Source organism: Lissotriton helveticus, chromosome 9, assembly GCF_964261635.1.
Source record: "Lissotriton helveticus chromosome 9, aLisHel1.1, whole genome shotgun sequence".
NCBI classification, from domain to species: Eukaryota; Metazoa; Chordata; class Amphibia; order Caudata; family Salamandridae; genus Lissotriton; species Lissotriton helveticus.
In genome coordinates this window covers 14831696-14854619 of record NC_136070.1, presented here as the reverse complement: position 1 = coordinate 14854619, position 22924 = coordinate 14831696, and the positions used below count along the sequence as shown (strand labels likewise).

The window sequence follows — 22924 nt, the reverse complement described above, 5'->3', positions numbered from 1 at the left end:
CACTAATTATACTGCACATTACATTACACACACCCAGCTATGCTCGTGTTTGTACTTATAATATTTCACATTGATTACTCACACCGACTGTACTTGTGTGTACACTAATTACACTGCATATTAAATTACACATACCTTTCTGTACTTGTGTTTGCACTAATTATACTGCACATTACATTACACATACCAGTCTGTACTTGTGTTTGCACTAATTATACTGTATATTGCATTACACACACCCGGCTGTACTTGTCTTTGCACTAAATATACTGCACATCACATTACCCACACCTGGCTATACTTGTGTTTGCACTTATAATATTGCACATTGATTACTCACACCCGGCTGGCTGTACTTGTGTTTGCGCCTATAATAATGCACATTGTATTACACACACCTGGCTATACTTGTGTGTTTGTACTTATAATATTGCACATTGATTACTCACACCCGGCTGGCTGTACTTTTGAGTTTGCACCAATAATACTGCACATTGTATTACACACACCTGGCTGTGCCTGTTTTTTGCATTAATTAAATTTCATATTAAATTACACTTGTCTTTGCACTAATTATACTGCACATTGCATTACACATACCTGTCTGTACTTGTGTTTGCACTAATTACACTGCACATTACATTACACACACCCAGCTATGCTCGTGTTTGCACTTATAATATTGCACATTGATTACTCACACCGACTGTACTTGTGTGTGCACTAATTATACTGCATATTAAATTACACATTACTTTCTGTACTTGTGTTTGGACTAATTATACTGCACATTACATTACACGTACCTGTATGTACTTGTGTTTGCAGTAATTATACTGTGTATTACATTACACACACACCCAGCTGTACTTGTGTGTGCACTAATTATACTGCATATTACATTACACACACCCGGCTGTACTTGTCTTTGCACTAATTATACTGCACATTACATTACACACATCCAGCTATGCTCGTGTTTGCACACATAATATTGCACATTGATTACTCACACCCGACTGTACTTGTGTGTGCACTAATTATACTGCATATTACATTACACATACCTGACTGTACTTGTGTGTGCACTAATTATACTGCATAGTACATTACACATACCTGTCTGTACTTGCGTTTGCACTAATTATACTGTGTATTACATTACACACACCCGGCTGTACTTGTCTTTGCACTAATTACACTGCACATTACAGTACACATACCTCTCTGTACTTGTGTGTGCACTAATTATACTGCATATTACATTACACATACCTCTCTGTACTTGTGTGTGCACTAATTATACTGCATATTACATTACACATACCTGGCTGTACTTGTGTGTGCACTAATTATACTGCATATTACATTACACATACCTGGCTGTACTTGTGTTTGCACTAATTATACTGCATAATACATTACACATACCTGGCTGTACTTGTGTGTGCACTAATTATACTGCACATTGCATTACACATACCTGGCTGTACTTGTGTGTGCACTAATTATACTGCATATCACATTACACATACCTGGCTGTACTTGGACTCCGGCTCCATGGGGGGCTTGTCCAGGCTGCTGAGGAGGTGCTGGGGGGAGGGGTGCTGAAAATGGTTCCGCCCTAGGCTGCTCCACTCCTCAAGCTTTGGACTGTGGTAGGGGGCGCCCTCGTTCACTGTGGGACAGAAGAGAACCCTGGTGAGGTGTCTGCGTAGTGGTGAACAGGAGCCTGGTGAGAGGGCGTTTCACTACTGGAACAGAAGGTGCAGTTGGTGTGAGACATTAGCCTGGCATATGATGTCACTAGTTCTAGTGGCACCTTGCACCAGTCTAAATCGACCCTTATTGATGGTGGTTGTAAAGTCAACCTTATGGACAAGCTATCCTAGTGGTAGCATGGACCAGCAGTCTTAGGCTAAAACTTCAGAGAGCACGTGAAGCCAGCTGTTTTACCAATAACAATCCCTTGAATACCAAATGAAAGGACACCACACTAGGTATATATCAAATATATATATGTATTTATTTCTAGCACAACCCCTCTGAACTCTTTGTGAGGTCAGAGGTAAAAGTACATCACAAGTTACTCAATTAGCATACGATAAGTTGCACAAATACAGTTATGCCCTAGGGGCCTCACAAACCATATACTAAGAAAGTGGTATAAGAACCACGACAGAAATAGAAACTAGGCCTAGGGCCTTGGGAAACGCTGGGGCTACTTTAAACAACCAAGGGTTAGGAAGTAGGAGGCCCACGGGAGACACGTGCAGTGTCTAAACACAGTCGCGAGTTACCATTGACTTATAATGGAGAACGTAAGAGTTACAAAGTTACTGTTTTAGGGCACTTCCGGATGGACTACGACAAAACCCCTTAGGCTAGGACACTTCGAGAGTCAAGACCCACGGGAGCACCGGAGTACTCGTGTTACCTCACCCAGGGAAGCCGGGTGCATAGGTGCCTTTTGGTGTCGGGTTTCGTTGATGTTTTCTATGGAGATCAGCAAAGAAGTGCTGCAGGCAACTAGAGGTTGAGTGTCCAGGTAGATAAAAGGGTGGATTGAGGACCTGAAGAACCTGCAAGCAGAAGGGACAGAGTCTGGGTCACTAGCCAGTGACCAGGAACGAACCAGGAACGAACCAGGCTATATTGAGTGATTTGAAATACCCCACCCTGTTCCTGTGATTGTTTTTCCACGCAGGATACTCTTCATCTAGTTATACTTTGCGATCACTACAGGGCGGCCTGTAAAAAATTCCTCCTTCCAATTCTGAAAGACCTGAACTTTGCCCAGGTACGGCCGGCCCTCCTATACCTACAGATGTTGAACTCGGTGCAGGTCACTTATAGTGTAGCTTGTTTTTTGGTAGCAGCTGGCAGACAAAACAAAACTAAACTCCCTCCGATAAACAATCTCCAAACCTGATACTTTTTTGTAAATTTTGTTCGCAGGGAATGTGCAAAACATACTGGAAAGTGTATTCTCCTTATCTATATTTTTGTGAACTTGCTTTTATCTAATAACTTTCTCTCTTTTAATGTATTTTTTAATGGATTCTTTTTTAGGATTTGCAATCACCTTTGAAACTTTAATTGTAAATTTAATTGTATTTTAATTGTATTTTATTGCTTACGAACTCTGCACTGCTTTTATGGTTTTAATTAACCGAATAAAGTTATTTGACTGACTGACTGACTGAGTGATTTCAGGTGAAGAAGGTGAAGCTTGTCTCTGCAGCCACGAGGACCAGGAGGGGTCGACGATGACCAGGAGCTGGATTTGAGCTGTCCCACAAAGAATCTAGTTGACTGTGGTATGGGTATCCGGATTGGACCCAACAAGCCTTGGCAAGTGCAACCCATGCAGGAAATGAAGATTGGCTTCGGTGCAGACCAGAAAGATCTGTGGAGCTTCTCCTTTGCAGGGAAGCTGGAGCAACCCTGGAACAACCAGGAAAACAGTTTAGTTTCAAAATAAAGTCTTCAGAGGGCTAACTAGCCAATGGGCTAGCAACCGGGAAGATGCATCAAGCTGAAATGCAAGAGCGGGCCCCACGCAACACTCGTGGAGTGTGGAGGGCTGAGCTTCGATGCAAATGGTGCTTGGGTCTGGGGCTTCTTGTACTCCAATGCACAACTGCGAGTTCCCTCAGGAGTCGACGCAGTTAGCAAAATGCAGGATGTCCAGGTTGTCTGGTCCCACGTCTCTCGTGTCCGCCACGGGTCTCAGCTTTGCTGAGAATGTGGGTCTGAGTCAGAGAAGTCTGGAAGTCTAGTTCCTGTGTCGCTGAGTCTTCGGGCCCCAGCGGGAGCGTCGGCAAAGCAGACCATCAAATCACTGGTGGTGCCTGTTTGCACAGGGTGGTCACTCCTTGACCACAAGGGAGATGTCTTCAGTCTTCTAGTCAGAATAGAATGTCGAAGGTCCAAGAGTTCTGTATTAAAGTTTCGTTCCAGTATAATCTAAAGTCCTGGGGACACATCTCCTATACTTATACTAAGAAAAGGGGCTGGATTACCTGGCTAGGTCCCTCCTATGGGTGGCCCTGAGAAGGGGGTGGTTACACCCCTTTCCCTTTGTCCAGTTTCGCTCCAGAGCGGGGCTGGAGTGCTCCAGCAACTGGTTTGAACCGGGCTATGCATGGAGCCCCTTGTGTGCCCCAGGCAGTGTCTCAAAAAGCTTGTTTGAAAAGAATTTTTTTTTAGCACCGGGTTATGTGCACATATTTACATCACACTAGTGAACGCTAAAGAATAAAGTCAATGCCTAATTGAGTTTTGTATGAAAATATTTTTCTTTTCTTTTATTATAATTATGAACTTTCTTCCCATCTTTGAGGCAATTGATACTTGACTGAAAAATTATTTACATGTGTATAATACAAATGAGTGCTTTACAATACAAAACAATTCAAGATAAATTATTTCAAATAATACAGAATTAATTCCCCTTCAACGCGTTTCGGCGGTTAGCCTTCCTCAGGAATTCTGTATGTACAAGTTGATACTTTAGGCAAGGCTGGAGGGAGCCTTGATTAGTGTCTTTGTCCAGAGACTCTCGGTTGAATTCTATTTTGTAGGTGTTTCTGTGACCACATGGATCTGCGCCTAGTTGGATAATGGAGAGTTGTTGCAATCACCTATTAATTCTTTAAGGGGCAAGCCACGCTGTGATGTATCTCGGGAAAGGTGTAGGTTCCCATCTTGAGAGGCGGGGCTGCAATGATTATAGATCCCGGTGTAACCCGTCCGCGCAATGGTCTCCTGAATGGTTGTGTCTCAAAAAGCATCTGCTGATGCAGCCCTCCCTGCCCCCAATACACATCAGCCTGTCTGGGGAGGTGCTGGCACCTCCCTGGACAGGAAACCTATTGTCCAGGCCTCCCCTGCCGGAGTTTCATCCAGCAGCAGGAGGTCAGACTCGTGTCTGTGGCAGCAACATGCATTTTGTGATGCTGAGGCTCTGTTTAACTTTAACCGGGTAAATCAGTAACTACATGTCTTCTCCCTCTAGAAGGGTGGAATGCTACCCCTGCCGCCAGGACTGGCGAGGGGGGTGGGGGGGTAGTATTCCAAAGTGTTTGACACCTTACACGACATGTTTTGATAAAGCCAAACCAAAGTTAGCAATAACCGCGTGGATTATAATGCATTTAAGAGTATATGGCATGGCTATATCATAGAACAGCTATAAGGACATGGTTCCGAAAGCTGCAGACAGGCTCAGCTCATGCTAGAGCACCATCTCACATAAAACCAAGCACTCTGCCGCCAGTAATGTTAAGGCCTGCCATAGGAGTGACTTATAGGTTACTATGTGTCTATATATAAGGTAGATATAGATATACTATATCTAAGTAAGGGGTGTTTACACCACCTTACCTAAGCTGAGTGATCAGCCTGTGGTGTCAGTCTGGAGGGCCAGCCAGGGGTGGCATAATACATGCTGCAGCCCCTGGTAGGCCTTGGATGCACCTATGCCCTGGGTACCTAGGGTACACTATACAGGGGCTCACAAAGGTGACCCAACATCCAATCAGGTATGTACCTAAAGTACATGGTATCACAATAGAGAGAGAACAGCCGGGCTGTGGGCCTGATTAGCAGGCCCACAGCCAGTCTAAAGTCGAAAAACCAGAAAATCACAGCACAAAATGGGGGTGACCATAGGAAGCAGACCCTACTCTCCTACAGTGGGGAACCTGCTGAGGGAAGAAGGCTGACCTATGAAAACATCCTTTTCTGGGGTGTCAGGCACCACTTGACGTCTCCGCGTCCTACATACAAGGATGACGCCTCCCGCAGATTTTCGTGGGGTCACCCAACCGTGGGACCCCCCCCCACCCGTGAAAAATGCTTCACTCTACGTTGATTTCACTGAGATCCTCAGCAAAAACCCCTCAGTGTCACCCTTCTTGGGGACTCCAAGGGTTGAGAAGTAGGCTCAGAACAGCAGTGAGGGGGCATGGTGGGCGGGGCCAGAAGTGAGGGGGCATGGTGGGCGGGGCCAGCAGTGAGGGGGGCCCTGGTGAGGGGTCAAAGGACAGCAGTGAGGGGGGATGATGGGCGGGGCCAGCAGCGAGGGGGGCCCTGGTGAGGGCTCAAAGGACAGCAGTGAGGGGGGATGATGGGCGGGGCCAGCAGCGAGGGGGGCCCTGGTGAGGGCTCAAAGGACAGCATTGATGGGGTCATGATGGGCGGGGCCAGCAGTGAGAGGGGCCCTGGTGAGGGGTCAAAGGACAGCAGTGATGGGGTCATGGTGGGCGGGGCCAGCAGTGAGAGGGGCCCTGGTGAGGGGTCAAAGGACAGCAGTGATGGGATCATGATGGGGGGGGCAGTAGTGAGATTGAACTTGGTGAGGGGTCAAAGGACAGCAGTGAGTGGTTCATGATGGGCGGGGCCAGAAGTGACAGGAGAAAGGGGCCCATGATGGGTGGGGTTGGTAGTGAGAGGGGGCCCTCGAGAGGGGACAAAGGACTGCGGTGAGAGGGGGCCCTGCACATGCAGACTTTTGATCAATTTTATCATTCGGATATTGCGGTGGTGTTTTCAATGATGTCACAGACATGAGTGATGTAATATGTGAGGTAATTAGCAGTGCATGGTGAGGGAGTGAGTTATAGTTACTTTAGTGGAGAAGTGTGGCTCACTGGTTAGAGGAGGCAGACCTGGAAGCAGAGGTCAGCCCGGGACCAGGGTTCAATGCCCGGCTCAGCGGGGTCTTGAGTCCTAAAATGTCCATGGACTCGACAATTCTTGCTCCGGTGCCTACTCGACTCACGGGGTCACACTCTGCGACTCTGGGCAATAGCTTGCTTAATCTCCACAACGGCCCCTCGCGGCGGGATGCCTGGCTTTCACCTTGCGGATACCCTGCCAGGGTTATCTCACAGGGGAATACCAGGACGGGTTCCCTAAGCAAGCGCTTAGAAACCGCTTGGTGATTTGCGCTATATAAATTCCTGTACATTTACATTTACATTTAGTGCACGAGTTATACTTACTTGAGCAAGGCGGTGAAGGGGTTCGTTTGTTTAGAACATTATGGTTTAACTAACATTTACACCCAACTATAACCTCCCTTTATATTTGAGTCAATTTCTAAGGTACTGTTTAATGTGAAGTAAGATAATATTTCAATTTCTAATTGTAAAGTCACTTTAATCTGTGGTTTCTTTCAGGAAATCTCTATGGTTTTTTAAGGTAAAGCCAAATTTCAAGTAGTGCTCAAAACCCCCGCAGGCACCCAATGGCCGTGTGTAGCATGAGGTTGGATACCCAACCCCCCTTTAAAAAAATACATAAATATAAAAGCCAAGCCTGGTACCTTCATCACGGGGTGAGAACATCAACATATATAAAGCAAACCTACCGACTTCATCAAAAAAGTCACCCAACATTTAAATAAATATAGAGAAGGAAATGATTATTGACACTTATTGTCAAAATGCTTTGTTGTGAGCATTTTTTGATTGTTTAATAACTTTGGCGCCATTCGTCAAATCTTGACATAACTTTAAAAAAATATGTGTATTCACCAAAGCTCCTTCCTGGAAAGTGGTGATGTATCAAGCAAAGAGAGAAAGGGGCGGGGGGCTTTAAAACACAATAGCCCATGACATTTCCGCAGGGAATTTTACACAGCCCTACAGCCAAAATGGCTGAACGCATTAAATCAAACTTGGCAAAACTCTAGGGGGCGGATTTACGACTTCTGGCGCATCTCTGCTAATCAACAGAGATGCGCCAGAAGAGTTACGACGCATCTGTCCACCCGTGCACCACCACCTTATTTACAATGCGGTGCACCGTGGCGCATGGCTGGGCAGATGCGTGTCGCATCCCCCGTCGGAAAGGCGGCACTTTGTTGGTGTTGCGTCACAAGCGCGACGCAGCTCCAGCAAGCCTCGGGGGTGCCCTATCTCTAACGTGCTGCGTCAATCTTTACGTCTACTTCAAGCAGGCGCAGGGTTTGACGCAGCATGGGCTCAAACGTGACTGAGTGAAATCTTGTAAATACCTCCCCCCAGCGCCGGAACGCCTACATGTGTCACAGGGATTTACACCGTGACGCATCTCCCAGATGCTTCACGTTGTAAATACCCCGCAGCATGGCGCTGGCTTTGCGCTGCCATTGCGTCAAAGTGACGCACCGGTGGCGTAAAAGAGGCGCACGGGGTGTCCGCGGCACTTTCACAGCACATAAGCTGTTCCGTTTAACTAGAATAACATTTTTGTACAACGCACCATCACTGACGGTTTCTTGGCGCTGAATCACATAAAAACTGGGCCAACTGGGAGAAATCTAATAGGGCTGGGCTGAAGCCAGGTTTTCATCGCGCGCCTAAACGGGCTGACGCTGCACTTGGCGCAGACCTTGCTGGCCCGGCCCGGCGCAGTTTGGCAGCGCGGACGAGAACCCCTCGGCATCTTCTCCGATGTTATTACATTTCTGAAAGTTATTGGATGCCGGTGCCGAGCGGCAGCTCTGGTCGGTCACGTTTAAGAGGACCCCAGATGAGGGCGGGGCCAAACCACAGAGGGATGGATGTGAAACTGCGCACGCCCTTCATTGGGGGACGTGGGGGGGAGGGGTGGGGGGAGAGGCTGTTACAATGCCCAAGGACCGGAGGAGAGATGGATGTGAGGGTTTACAACCTCCAAGGAGGAGTGAAGGGAGAGGGAAGAGGGGTCTGGGAGTTTACAACCTCCAAGGAGGAGTGAAGAGCAGAAGGAAGAGGTTTCTCTGGGTTTACAACCTCCAAGGACCAGAGAAGCAGAGCGAGGGAAGAGGGGTCTGGAAGTTTACAACCTCCCAGGAGGAGTGAAGGGGAGAGGGGGAAGTGGGGTCTGGGAGTTTACAACCTCCCAGGAGGAGTGAAGGGGAGAGAGGGAAGTGGTGTCTGGGAGTTTACAACCTCCCAGGAGGAGTGAAGGGGAGAGAGGGAAGTGGGGTCTGGGAGTTTACAACCTCCAAGGACCAGTAAAGGTGAGAGGGAAGTGGGGTCTGGGAGTTTACAACCTCCAAGGAGGAGTGAAGGGGGAGAGGGAAGAGGGGTCTGGGAGTTTACAACCTCCCAGGAGGAGTGAAGGGGGGAGAGGGAAGTGGGGTCTGGGAGTTTACAACCTCCAAGGACCAGTAAAGGTGAGAGGGAAGTGGGGTCTGGGAGTTTACAACCTCCAAGGACCAGTGAAGGGGAGAGGGAAGTGGGGTCTGGGAGTTTACAACCTCCAAGGACCAGTGAAGGGGAGAGGGAAGTGGGGTCTGGGAGTTTACAACCTCCAAGGACTAGTGAAGGGGGAGAGGGAAGAGGGGTCTGGGAGTTTACAACCTCCAAGAAGGAGTGAAGGGGGAGAGGGAAGAGGGGTCTGGGAGTTTACAACCTCAAAGGACCAGTGAAGGTGAGAGGGAAGAGGGGTCTGGGAGTTTACAACCTCCAAGGAGGAGTGAAGAGCAGAAGGAAGAGGTTTCTCTGGGTTTACAACCTCCAAGGACCAGAGAAGCAGAGCGAGGGAACAGGGGTCTGGGAGTTTACAACCTCCAAGGACCAGTAAAGGTGAGAGGGAAGTGGGGTCTGGGAGTTTACAACCTCCAAGGACCAGTGAAGGGAGAGAGGGAAGTGGGGTCTGGGAGTTTACAACCTCCAAGGACCAGTAAAGGTGAGAGGGAAGTGGGGTCTGGGAGTTTACAACCTCCAAGGAGGAGTGAAGGGGGAGAGGGAAGAGGGGTCTGGGAGTTTACAACCTCCAAGGACCAGTAAAGGTGAGAGGGAAGTGGGGTCTGGGAGTTTACAACCTCCAAGGAGGAGTGAAGGGAGAGGGAAGAGGGGTCTGGGAGTTTACAACCTCCAAGGAGGAGTGAAGAGCAGAAGGAAGAGGTTTCTCTGGGTTTACAACCTCCAAGGACCAGAGAAGCAGGGAGAGGGAAGAGGGGTCTGGAAGTTTACAACCTCCCAGGAGGAGTGAATGGGGAGAGGGAAGAGGGGTCTGGGAGTTTACAACCTCCAAGGACCAGTGAAGGGAGAGAGGGAAGTGGGGTCTGGGAGTTTACAACCTCCAAGGACCAGTGAAGGTGAGAGGGAAGAGGGGTCTGGGAGTTTACAACCTCCAGGGACCAGTGAAGGGGGAGAGGGAAGAGGGGTCTGGGAGTTTACAACCTCCCAGGAGGAGTGAATGGGGAGAGGGAAGAGGGGTCTGGGAGTTTACAACCTCCAAGGACCAGTGAAGGGAGAGAGGGAAGTGGGGTCTGGGAGTTTACAACCTCCAAGGACCAGTGAAGGTGAGAGGGAAGAGGGGTCTGGGAGTTTACAACCTCCAGGGACCAGTGAAGGGGGAGAGGGAAGAGGGGTCTGGGAGTTTACAACCTCCAAGGACCAGTGAAGGTGAGAGGGAAGAGGGGTCTGGGAGTTTACAACCTCCAGGGACCAGTGAAGGTGAGAGGGAAGAGGGGTCTGGGAGTTTACAACCTCCAGGGACCAGTGAAGGGGGAGAGGGAAGAGGGGTCTGGGAGTTTACAACCTCCAAGGACCAGTGAAGGGAGAGAGGGAAGTGGGGTCTGGGAGTTTACAACCTCCAAGGACCAGTGAAGGGAGAGAGGGAAGTGGGGTCTGGGAGTTTACAACCTCCAAGGACCAGTGAAGGTGAGAGGGAAGAGGGGTCTGGGAGTTTACAACCTCCAAGGACCAGTGAAGGTGAGAGGGAAGTGGGGTCTGGGAGTTTACAACCTCCAAGGACCAGTGAAGGGAGAGAGGGAAGAGGGGTCTGGGAGTTTACAACCTCCAGGGACCAGTGAAGGGGGAGAGGGAAGAGGGGTCTGGGAGTTTACAACCTCCAAGGACCAGTGAAGGGAGAGAGGGAAGTGGGGTCTGGGAGTTTACAACCTCCAAGGACCAGTGAAGGGAGAGAGGGAAGTGGGGTCTGGGAGTTTACAACCTCCAAGGACCAGTGAAGGGAGAGAGGGAAGTGGGGTCTGGGAGTTTACAACCTCCAAGGACCAGTGAAGGTGAGAGGGAAGAGGGGTCTGGGAGTTTACAACCTCCAAGGACCAGTGAAGGGAGAGAGGGAAGTGGGGTCTGGGAGTTTACAACCTCCAAGGACCAGTGAAGGGAGAGAGGGAAGTGGGGTCTGGGAGTTTACAACCTCCAAGAACCAGTGAAGGGGAGAAGGAAGAGGGGTCTGGGAGTTTACAACCTCCAAGGACCAGTGAAGGGAGAGAGGGAAGTGGGGTCTGGGAGTTTACAACCTCCAAGGACCAGTGAAGGGAGAGAGGGAAGTGGGGTCTGGGAGTTTACAACCTCCAGGGACCAGTGAAGGGGAGAAGGAAGAGGGGTCTGGGAGTTTACAACCTCCCAGGAGGAGTGAAGGGGGAGAGGGAAGAGGGGTCGGGGAGTTTACAACCTCCAAGGACCAGTGAAGAGGGAGAGGGAAGAGGGGTCTGGGAGTTTACAACCTCCCAGGAGGAGTGAATGGGGAGAGGGAAGAGGGGTCTGGGAGTTTACAACCTCCAAGGACCAGTGAAGGGAGAGAGGGAAGAGGGGTCTGGGAGTTTACAACCTCCAAGGACCAGTGAAGCAGAGCGAGGGAAGAGGGGTCTGGGAGTTTACAACCTCCAAGGACCAGTGAAGGGAGAGAGGGAAGTGGGGTCTGGGAGTTTACAACCTCCAAGGACCAGTGAAGGGAGAGAGGGAAGTGGGGTCTGGGAGTTTACAACCTCCAAGGACCAGTGAAGGGAGAGAGGGAAGTGGGGTCTGGGAGTTTACAACCTCCAAGAACCAGTGAAGGGGAGAAGGAAGAGGGGTCTGGGAGTTTACAACCTCCAAGGACCAGTGAAGGGGAGAAGGAAGAGGGGTCTGGGAGTTTACAACCTCCCAGGAGGAGTGAAGGGGGAGAGGGAAGAGGGGTCGGGGAGTTTACAACCTCCAAGGACCAGTGAAGAGGGAGAGGGAAGAGGGGTCTGGGAGTTTACAACCTCCAAGGACCAGTGAAGGTGAGAGGGAAGAGGGGTCTGGGAGTTTACAACCTCCAAGGACCAGTGAAGGTGAGAGGGAAGAGGGGTCTGGGAGTTTACAACCTCCAAGGAAGAGTGAAGGGGAGAGGGAAGAGAGGTCTGGGAGTTTACAACCTCCAAGGACCAGTGACACAGGGAGAGGGAAGAGGGGTCTGGGAGTATACAAAAAATAAGGAGGAGTGAAGGGGAGAAGGAAGAGGGGTCTGGGAGTTTACAACCTCCAAGGACCAGTGAAGCAGAGCGAGGGAAGATGGGTCTGGGAGTTTACAACCTCCAGGGACCAGTGAAGGGGAGAAGGAAGAGGGGTCTGGGTGTTTACAACCTCCAAGGACCAGTGACGCCGGGGAGAGGGAAGAGGGGTCTGGGAGTTTACAACCTCCAGGGACCAGTGAAGGGGAGAAGGAAGAGGGGTCTGGGAGTTTACAACCTCCAAGGACCAGTGAAGGTGAGAGGGAAGAGGGGTCTGGGAGTTTACAACCTCCAAGGACCAGAGAAGCAGAGCGAGGGAAGAGGGGTCTGGGAGTTTACAACCTCCCAGGAGGAGTGAAGGGGGAGAGGGAAGAGGGGTCGGGGAGTTTACAACCTCCCAGGAGGAGTGAAGGGGGAGAGGGAAGAGGGGTCTGGGAGTTTACAACCTCCAAGGACCAGTGAAGCAGAGCGAGGGAAGAGGGGTCTGGGAGTTTACAACCTCCCAGGAGGAGTGAAGGGGGAGAGGGAAGAGGGGTCGGGGAGTTTACAACCTCCAAGGACCAGTGAAGAGGGAGAGGGAAGAGGGGTCTGGGAGTTTACAACCTCCAAGGACCAGTGAAGGTGAGAGGGAAGAGGGGTCTGGGAGTTTACAACCTCCAAGGACCAGTGAAGGTGAGAGGGAAGAGGGGTCTGGGAGTTTACAACCTCCAAGGAAGAGTGAAGGGGAGAGGGAAGAGAGGTCTGGGAGTTTACAACCTCCAAGGACCAGTGACACAGGGAGAGGGAAGAGGGGTCTGGGAGTATACAAAAAATAAGGAGGAGTGAAGGGGAGAAGGAAGAGGGGTCTGGGAGTTTACAACCTCCAAGGACCAGTGAAGCAGAGCGAGGGAAGATGGGTCTGGGAGTTTACAACCTCCAGGGACCAGTGAAGGGGAGAAGGAAGAGGGGTCTGGGTGTTTACAACCTCCAAGGACCAGTGACGCCGGGGAGAGGGAAGAGGGGTCTGGGAGTTTACAACCTCCAGGGACCAGTGAAGGGGAGAAGGAAGAGGGGTCGGGGAGTTTACAACCTCCCAGGAGGAGTGAATGGGGAGAGGGAAGAGGGGTCTGGGAGTTTACAACCTCCAAGGACCAGTGAAGCAGAGCGAGGGAAGAGGGGTCTGGGAGTTTACAACCTCCAGGGACCAGTGAAGGGAGAGAGGGAAGTGGGGTCTGGGAGTTTACAACCTCCAAGGACCAGTGAAGGGAGAGAGGGAAGTGGGGTCTGGGAGTTTACAACCTCCAAGGACCAGTGAAGGGAGAGAGGGAAGTGGGGTCTGGGAGTTTACAACCTCCCAGGAGGAGTGAATGGGGAGAGGGAAGAGGGGTCTGGGAGTTTACAACCTCCAAGGACCAGTGAAGCAGAGCGAGGGAAGAGGGGTCTGGGAGTTTACAACCTCCAGGGACCAGTGAAGGGAGAGAGGGAAGTGGGGTCTGGGAGTTTACAACCTCCAAGGACCAGTGAAGGGAGAGAGGGAAGTGGGGTCTGGGAGTTTACAACCTCCAAGGACCAGTGAAGGGAGAGAGGGAAGTGGGGTCTGGGAGTTTACAACCTCCAAGAACCAGTGAAGGGGAGAAGGAAGAGGGGTCTGGGAGTTTACAACCTCCAAGGACCAGTGAAGGGGAGAAGGAAGAGGGGTCTGGGAGTTTACAACCTCCAAGGACCAGTGAAGGGAGAGAGGGAAGTGGGGTCTGGGAGTTTACAACCTCCAAGGACCAGTGAAGGGAGAGAGGGAAGTGGGGTCTGGGAGTTTACAACCTCCAAGGACCAGTGAAGGGAGAGAGGGAAGTGGGGTCTGGGAGTTTACAACCTCCAAGAACCAGTGAAGGGGAGAAGGAAGAGGGGTCTGGGAGTTTACAACCTCCAAGGACCAGTGAAGGGGAGAAGGAAGAGGGGTCTGGGAGTTTACAACCTCCCAGGAGGAGTGAAGGGGGAGAGGGAAGAGGGGTCGGGGAGTTTACAACCTCCAAGGACCAGTGAAGAGGGAGAGGGAAGAGGGGTCTGGGAGTTTACAACCTCCAAGGAGGAGTGAAGGGGGAGAGGGAAGAGGGGTCTGGGAGTTTACAACCTCCAAGGACCAGTGAAGGAGAGAGGGAAGTGGGGTCTGGGAGTTTACAACCTCCAAGGACCGGTGAAGGTGAGAGGGAAGAGGGGTCTGGGAGTTTACAACCTCCAAGGAAGAGTGAAGGGGAGAGGGAAGAGAGGTCTGGGAGTTTACAACCTCCAAGGACCAGTGACACAGGGAGAGGGAAGAGGGGTCTGGGAGTATACAAAAAATAAGGAGGAGTGAAGGGGAGAAGGAAGAGGGGTCTGGGAGTTTACAACCTCCAAGGACCAGTGAAGCAGAGCGAGGGAAGAGGGGTCTGGGAGTTTTCAACCTCCAAGGACCAGTGAAGGGGAGAGGGAAGAGGGGTCTGGGTGTTTACAACCTCCAAGGACCAGTGACGCCGGGGAGAGGGAAGAGGGGTCTGGGAGTTTACAACCTCCAAGGACCAGTGACGGGGAGAGGGAAGAACGGTCTGGGAGTTTACAACCTCCAAGGACCAGTGAAGGGGAGAGGGAAGAGAGGTCTGGGAGTTTACAACCTCCAAGGAAGAGTGAAGGGGAGAGGGAAGAGGGGTCTGGGAGTTTACAACCTCCAAGAACCAGTGAAGGGGAGAAGGAAGAGGGGTCTGGGAGTTTACAACCTCCAAGGACCAGTGAAGGGAGAGGGAAGAGAGGTCTGGGAGTTTACAACCTCCAAGGACCAGTGAAGGGGGAGAGGGAAGAGGGGTCTGGGAGTTTACAACCTCCAAGGACCAGTGAAGGGGAGAGGGAAGAGGGGTCTGGGAGTTTACAACCTCCAAGGACCAGTGAAGGGGAGAGGGAAGAGGGGTCTGGGAGTTTACAACCTCCGAGGACCAGTGAAGGGGAGAGGGAAGAGGGGTCTGGGAGTTTACAACCTCCAAGGAAGAGTGAAGGGGAGAGGGAAGAGAGGTCTGGGAGTTTACAACCTCCAAGGACCAGTGAAGGGGAGAGGGAAGAGGGGTCTGGGAGTTTACAACCTCCGAGGACCAGTGAAGGGGAGAGGGAAGAGGGGTCTGGGAGTTTACAACCTCCAAGGAAGAGTGAAGGGGAGAGGGAAGAGGGGTCTGGGAGTTTACAACCTCCCAGGAGGAGTGAAGGGGGAGAGGGAAGAGGGGTCTGGGAGTTTACAACCTCCAATGACCAGTGAAGGGGAGAGGGAAGAGGGGCCTGGGAGTTTACAACCTCCAAGGACCAGTGAAGGGGGAGAGGGAAGAGGGGTCTGGGAGTTTACAACCTCCCAGGAGGAGTGAAGGGGAGAGGGAAGAGGGGTCTGGGAGTTTACAACCTCCGAGGACCAGTGAAGGGGAGAGGGAAGAGGGGTCTGGGAGTTTACAACCTCCAAGGACCAGTGAAGGGGAGAGGGAAGAGGGGTCTGGGAGTTTACAACCTCCAAGGACCAGTGAAGGGGAGAGGGAAGAGAGGTCTGGGAGTTTACAACCTCCAAGGAAGAGTGAAGGGGAGAGGGAAGAGGGGTCTGGGAGTTTACAACCTCCAAGAACCAGTGAAGGGGAGAAGGAAGAGGGGTCTGGGAGTTTACAACCTTCAAGGACCAGTGAAGGGAGAGGGAAGAGAGGTCTGGGAGTTTACAACCTCCAAGGACCAGTGAAGGGGGAGAGGGAAGAGGGGTCTGGGAGTTTACAACCTCCAAGGACCAGTGAAGGGGAGAGGGAAGAGGGGTCTGGGAGTTTACAACCTCCAAGGACCAGTGAAGGGGAGAGGGAAGAGGGGTCTGGGAGTTTACAACCTCCGAGGACCAGTGAAGGGGAGAGGGAAGAGGGGTCTGGGAGTTTACAACCTCCAAGGAAGAGTGAAGGGGAGAGGGAAGAGAGGTCTGGGAGTTTACAACCTCCAAGGACCAGTGAAGGGGAGAGGGAAGAGGGGTCTGGGAGTTTACAACCTCCGAGGACCAGTGAAGGGGAGAGGGAAGAGGGGTCTGGGAGTTTACAACCTCCAAGGAAGAGTGAAGGGGAGAGGGAAGAGAGGTCTGGGAGTTTACAACCTCCAAGGACCAGTGAAGGGGAGAGGGAAGAGGGGTCTGGGAGTTAACAACCTCCGAGGACCAGTGAAGGGGAGAGGGAAGAGGGGTCTGGGAGTTTACAACCTCCAAGGAAGAGTGAAGGGGAGAGGGAAGAGAGGTCTGGGAGTTTACAACCTCCAAGGACCAGTGCAGGGGAGAGGGAAGAGGGGTCTGGGAGTTTACAACCTCCAAGGACCAGTGCAGGGGAGAGGGAAGAGGGGTCTGGGAGTTTACAACCTCCGAGGACCAGTGAAGGGGAGAGGGAAGAGGGGTCTGGGAGTTTACAACCTCCAAGGACCAGTGAAGGGAGAGGGAAGAGAGGTCTGGGAGTTTACAACCTCCAAGGATCAGTGAAGGGGGAGAGGGAAGAGGGGTCTGGGAGTTTACAACCTCCAAGGACCAGTGAAGGGGAGAGGGAAGAGGGGTCTGGGAGTTTACAACCTCCAAGGACCAGTGAAGGGGAGAGGGAAGAGGGGTCTGGGAGTTTACAACCTCCGAGGACCAGTGAAGGGGAGAGGGAAGAGGGGTCTGGGAGTTTACAACCTCCAAGGAAGAGTGAAGGGGAGAGGGAAGAGAGGTCTGGGAGTTTACAACCTCCGAGGACCAGTGAAGGGGAGAGGGAAGAGGGGTCTGGGAGTTTACAACCTCCAAGGAAGAGTGAAGGGGAGAGGGAAGAGGGGTCTGGGAGTTTACAACCTCCAAGGACCAGTGAAGGGGAGAGGGAAGAGGGGTCTGGGAGTTTACAACCTCCGAGGACCAGTGAAGGGGAGAGGGAAGAGGGGTCTGGGAGTTTACAACCTCCAAGGAGGAGTGAAGGGGAGAGGGAAGAGGGGTCTGGGAGTTTACAACCTCCAAGGACCAGTGAAGGGGAGAGGGAAGAGGGGTCTGGGAGTTTACAACCTCCGAGGACCAGTGAAGGGGAGAGGGAAGAGGGGTCTGGGAGTTTACAACCTCCGAGGACCAGTGAAGGGGAGAGGGAAGAGGGGTCTGGGAGTTTACAACCTCCGAGGACCAGTGAAGGGGGAGAGGGAAGAGGGGTCTGGGAGTTTACAACCTCCAAGGACCAGTGCAGGGGAGAGGGAAGAGGGGTCTGGGAGTTTACAACCTCCGAGGACCAGTGAAGGGGAGAGGGAAGAGGGGTCTGGGAGTTTACAACCTCCGAGGACCAGTGAAGGGGAGAGGGAAGAGGGGTCTGGGAGTTTACAACCTCCAAGGACCAGTGAAGGGGGAGAGGGAAGAGGGATCTGGGAGTTTACAACCTTCAAGGACCAGTGAAGGGGGAGAGGGAAGAGAGGTCTTGGAGTTTACAACCTCCAAGGACCAGAGAAGTAGGGAGAGGGAAGAGAGGTCTTGGAGTTTACAACCTCCAAGGAGCAGTCACGGAGCATGATTGTGAGTGACCGGAAGTCCTTGGCGTGAGTACCCGGGTGCGGCGCTCTTAAGGGCCGAGAGTCCGTCTAATGCCGTCATTATTTAAGAAGGAAGTTTCCCTTAAACAATTTTAAATGCAAAGTAAGTTTGGAAAGGAGTGAGGACATGTGCCCGCTGATGAGAGGGTAATGTCAGGTTTTACTCCTGCGCTCTTGGCTATGGGCATGGTGGGGGGCTGTGGTGGGGAGCTGTGTGCAGAGTGAGGGGGTTGTGGACAGGATGAGGGGTTGTGGGCAGGGTGAGGGGGCTGTGGGCAGGGTGAGTGGGCTGTGGACAGGGTGGGGGGCTGTGGGCAGGGTGGGGGGACCTGTGGACAGGGTTGGCGGCTGTGGACAGAATGAGGGGTTGAGGGCAGGGGGAGTGGGCTCTGAACTGTTTGAGGGGGCTGTGGGCAGGGTGAGGGGGCTGTGGACAGGGTGGGGGACTGTGGACAGGGTTGGGGGCTGTGGGAGGGTGGGATGGGGCTGAGGACAGGGTGAGGGGGCTGTGGGCAGGGTGAGTGGGCTGTGGACAGGGTGGGGAGCTTTGGGCAGGGTGAGGGGGCTGTGGGCAGGGTGAGTGGGCTGTGGACATGGTGGGGGCTGTGGACAGGGTGGGGGGGCTGTGGACATGGTGGGGGGATGTGGGCAAGGTGGGGGGCTGTGGACAGGGTGGGCGGCTGTGGCCAGGGTTGGGGGCTGTGGGAGGGTGGGATGGGGCTGAGGACAGGGTGAGGGGGCTTTGGGTAGGGTGAGGGGGTTTGTGGGTAGGGTGAGGGTCTGTGGGCGAATGTATGACATTACAAGGCAAACATTTAGAACGCATGCCTTTACAATGCAGTTTTTACATCGCAACATCCATTACAACGCGTGATTTTACACTGCATTCCATCACGTGGCATTTTTAGAAACTACATTTACAACGCATTCCATTAAAAAGCATACCATTACAATGCATACCATTGCAACGCATATTACGTTTTAGGACAACAGTAGGGTAAGTGTTGGATAGTGTAGTGGTAGAAAATTACTATTCCCACTTCAGTGAGTGGAAAAGTAGGGTAAGTGTTGGATAGTGTAGGGGTGAAAATTGCTATTCCCACTCCAGTGATTGCAACACTAAGGAAAGTGTTGGATAGCAAAGGGGAAACATTTACTATTCCCACATCAGTCAGTGCAACAATAGGGAAAGTGTTGGATAGCGGATAAGCATGAGCGTAAAATACGTTCCGCTCGCGGATTTTGCGGATTTTCGGCAAATTCGCAATCCGCGAACTCTCGCGAACTTGCCGAAAATTCGTAAATCTGTGCGAAGCGGATTTTTTGCTTGGTCGCACTTGCCAACTAGAATACTATACAATTTCGCGGGAGTAAACACTTGCGAACACGTAGATGCGGCGGGCAGCGACAATCTCGCAATTGCGAGATTGCAAAATTTGCAATTTCGCACAAGAAATCCACCAGCAGGCAGCATAAACCTTGAAAATTATGATTTTTATCAGAATAACTCCTCAGGTTGACGTTTGCCTGCACTTTTTCTTTGCAAGGAGTCCATTTTGGGGGGGGGGGTGGGAGGAAGGAAGTGCCCCACAGTCTCCAACTTCCTGTTCCTGTCCAGCAGGCTCCTCCCAGTGCTTTCTTCATGTGCTGGTCACTTTGATTTGGATCTTGACCTGGAAGAATTACTTTTTGTGGATGCTGCTGGATATTTGGATTTTTGCAAAACTGAAAGCACTCAGCAGGTGCAAAAGTTCAATCTTATCATTAGTAACATTCCCTGTAGTGCTTCCTGAGGGGCCCCTTCAGAGTTCAGTTGCCTACTTGCAACTATTCTATGACCCTGCTCTGACCCTCACAGCAGGCTCAGAGAATAGCTACAAGTAGGCCACAAAGGTCCTGTGAAAAAAAAATTGCACTGCAACAGAAAGCAAATTACAGATAAGGAAGCAGGTGCCAGCCAGACTGGAAGTTTAAATTCAGTGACACATTAATCAACCCCAAATTAATTCATGTCAGTTGAAGCAGGGCAGGTGTGCTTGCTTTTTTTCACCCCCATAATCTACAGTGATAAACCAACCAGAGGGTGGCAGTGATGTACCAGACGGTGGCATGGGTGTACCAGAGGGTGGCAGTGGTGAAACAGAGGGTGCTGTGAACCTGTGATGATGAACCAGACGTAGAAACAACATAGTCGCGGCCGTTGCGAGCCGACAAGTAAGTTCGCAATTGCGAACTGGTACACAACCCTCGCGAACTGGCAGAAACCCTTGCGAACACAAAAAAAAATCCGCAAATTCGCGAGAGTTTGCGGATTTTGCAGATTGCGAATCCATAAATACGCAAGTTCGCGGATTGCCAATTCTCAAAATCCACCCGTGCTTAATAGCGGAGGGGTGAAAATTACTATTTAATAACACAAAGGGAGGTACCCTAATGTACAATAGGGACAGGGTGTTCACAGTGCGAAAAACAGAAAGTCTCTAATAAGCGGCACAGTTCATACAGAAACTATGCCAAACCCAAGTTATGGGCAATTGCAACTTAGCACTAAAAGAACATGAAAACAAATCAGCATTAAAATATCACAGTACGTCAGCAGAGCACAGTAAATAAATAAAAAAACCAAAAAACAAAGTAAATTGTTCCATTAACTTGTTACTCGCGGACGTTTTAAAGAACCGGCGGGGCTGCGTCGGCCGTTGAACGTGCGCAGCACCAGCCAGGTAGTGCTCCGAACGTTCAACGGCCGACGGCAGCACTTAACGGGTTAACATTTATTCTATGGAATTATACAATGCAATAGTTAAAAAAAATTAATATACAAGTTAAAAACAGTACAGAATACATTTTTAGAAAATGAAAGTCGCCGCAGCGTTTCGGTGAATGGTCAATTGATCACCTACTTCAGGACAGTTTAGGACAGCACCTAACGTTCTATTTCCTAAAGACAGCAAATATGTATGTCTTAGACCATGGGTACTCACAAACTGTCTCTCGGGGGTCAACTTTACAGTGTGGTTTGTGTCCGAGGGCCGCACCGGTGGGGGCGGGGTCAGTGGGGGAGGGGGCGGGGCAGAGCAACAAACAAAAACACTGACCATGAGGTTCATCACTGGTCCCTGCAGCAGACTCCTTCGTCCACTGAGCCACCAGACTCGGCATACACACATCTCTCTCTCTCTCTCTCTCTCTCTCTCCCTCACTCTCCCTCTGTCTCCATCTCCCTCCCTCACTTTCCCTCTCCCTCCCTTTCCCTCCCTCCCCCTCTGTCTCCCTCCCTCTCCCTCTGTCTCCTTTTCCCTCCCTCCCTCTCCCTCCCTTTCCCTCCCTCCCTCTCCCTCCCTCTCCCTCCCACTCCCTCCCTTTCCTCCCTCCCCCTCTGTCTCCCTCTCCCTCCCTCACTCTCCCTCCATTTCCCTCCCTCCCTCTCCCTCTGTTTCCCTTTCCCTCCCTCTGTCTCCCTCCCTTTCCCTCCCTCCCCCTCCCCCCCCTCCCTCCCCTTTCCCCCTTCTCCCTCCCTTTTCCTCCCTCCCTCTCCCTCTGTCTCACTTTCCCTCCCTTTCCCTCCCTCACTCTGCCTCCCTTTCCCTCCCTCACTCTGCCTCCCTTTCCCTCCATCCCTCTCCCTCTCTCTCTCTCCCTCACTCTCTGTCCGTCTCCCTTTCCCTCCCTCCCTCTCCCTCTCTCTCCCTCCCTCACTCTCCGTCCCTCTCCCTTTCCCTCCCTCCCTCTCCCTTCCTTTCCCTCCCTCCTTCACCCCGTGTCTCCCTCTCCTCCCTCCCTCTCTCCCTCTCTTTCCCTCCCTCCCTCTCACTCTGTCTCCCTTTCCCTCCCTCACTATGTCTCTGACTCCCTTTCCCTCCCTCCCTCTCCCCCCTCTCCGTATGTCTCCCTTTCTCTCCCTCACTCTATCTCTGTCTCCCTTTCCCTCCCTCCCTCTCCCTCCCTCTCCCTCTGTCTCCCTTTCCATCCCACCCTCTCCCTCCCTCTCCACATGTCTTCCTTTCTCTCCCTCACTTTCCCTCTGTCTCCCTTTCCCTACCTTTCCTTCCTTCACTCTCCCTCTGTCTCCCTTTAGCTCCCTTTCCGTCCCTCACTCTGCCTCCCTTTCCCTCCATCCCTCTCCCTTCCTTTCCCTCCCTCCCTCCCTCTCCCTATGTCTCCCTCCACCTCCCTTTCCCTCCCTTGAGGTTCTGTGAATTCTGAACCTGTGGGTTCCATTTTGTGTATGGCAGCCATTTTGTGGTTGCCCTCACATAGGCCGATGATTGTGGCTGAACTAGTCTTTTAAGGACATGTACACCTTAGCTCGAGTTCGTGCTGACTCCTGTTTGACCTAAGTGAACTGACCCTGTTGCCTGAAGCTGACCTTGTTAAACCAGTTCCTGCCCTTTAGCTGATCAAGATTAAGGATCAGAGCACAGGACATCATAAAGTTTTACTGCACACAAACATGCCTTATCCGACTTCTATCTGTTTCTGTTCCTTCTTTTATGGTCTGATTATGATATGGGTTGTGGTCCTTTTATTATGGGTTTGTCCGGCTTGTGTAAGAAGGAATGTTAGGCATTTTGCAGGAATAGTGAGCAAGCAAAAAGGGACTAATAGCATAGCAAGTCAGCTTCGGCCGACACACCCGACCTGAGACGCCACTTCGAACAACATCGTTTGTTTAAACGGTAAGCCTAAAGTCCTCTCTAAAGAACTCTATTAATGAAGCAACGTGCATGCTGCTATACTTAAAATTGGCAACAGGCAATTGAATGCGTTCACTTGTATTTGCAGCTAAACGCATATAACTGACCAGCGAGACCGACTGAATATCCGAAAGGCTCGCAGGTAAAAACTCCATTTACAAGCTTTTAGACAACGTTATGCAAATTCCCCAATGTAAGCAACAATGTTCAATGGAACTTATATTATTTGAATTTCACAGGGCAACCATTTAACGCGATAACAAGAGACTCGCAGGTGAGCACTGAATATTATTTAATAAATGCTCTGTCTCTTGATACTGACTAGCTTTGGCATTCCTTTTGAAGTAACTACAAACCGCAATATTTCTTTTGCAGATATGCACTAAACAAGCCAGGCTCAGGTAAAATAATCCAATCAATAGAGTAAACACCAATAACTTTACATATAGTCCAACAAATTAGCAAATAATTTACATAATTTCCTCCTTTTACA

At 51.2% G+C, this 22924-nt stretch overlaps 1 protein-coding gene across 1 annotated transcript in view; it reads right to left on the bottom strand.

Moving 5' to 3' along the window:
• Positions 1-22924, bottom strand: part of LOC144782583 (paired box protein Pax-9-like) — a 278976-nt gene that overhangs the window by 99157 nt on the left and 156895 nt on the right. The window contains exon 3 of the mRNA XM_078661955.1: positions 1536-1678. Coding sequence (XP_078518081.1) covers positions 1536-1678 — 143 coding nt within the window. The remainder of the gene's footprint in view (positions 1-1535; positions 1679-22924) is intronic.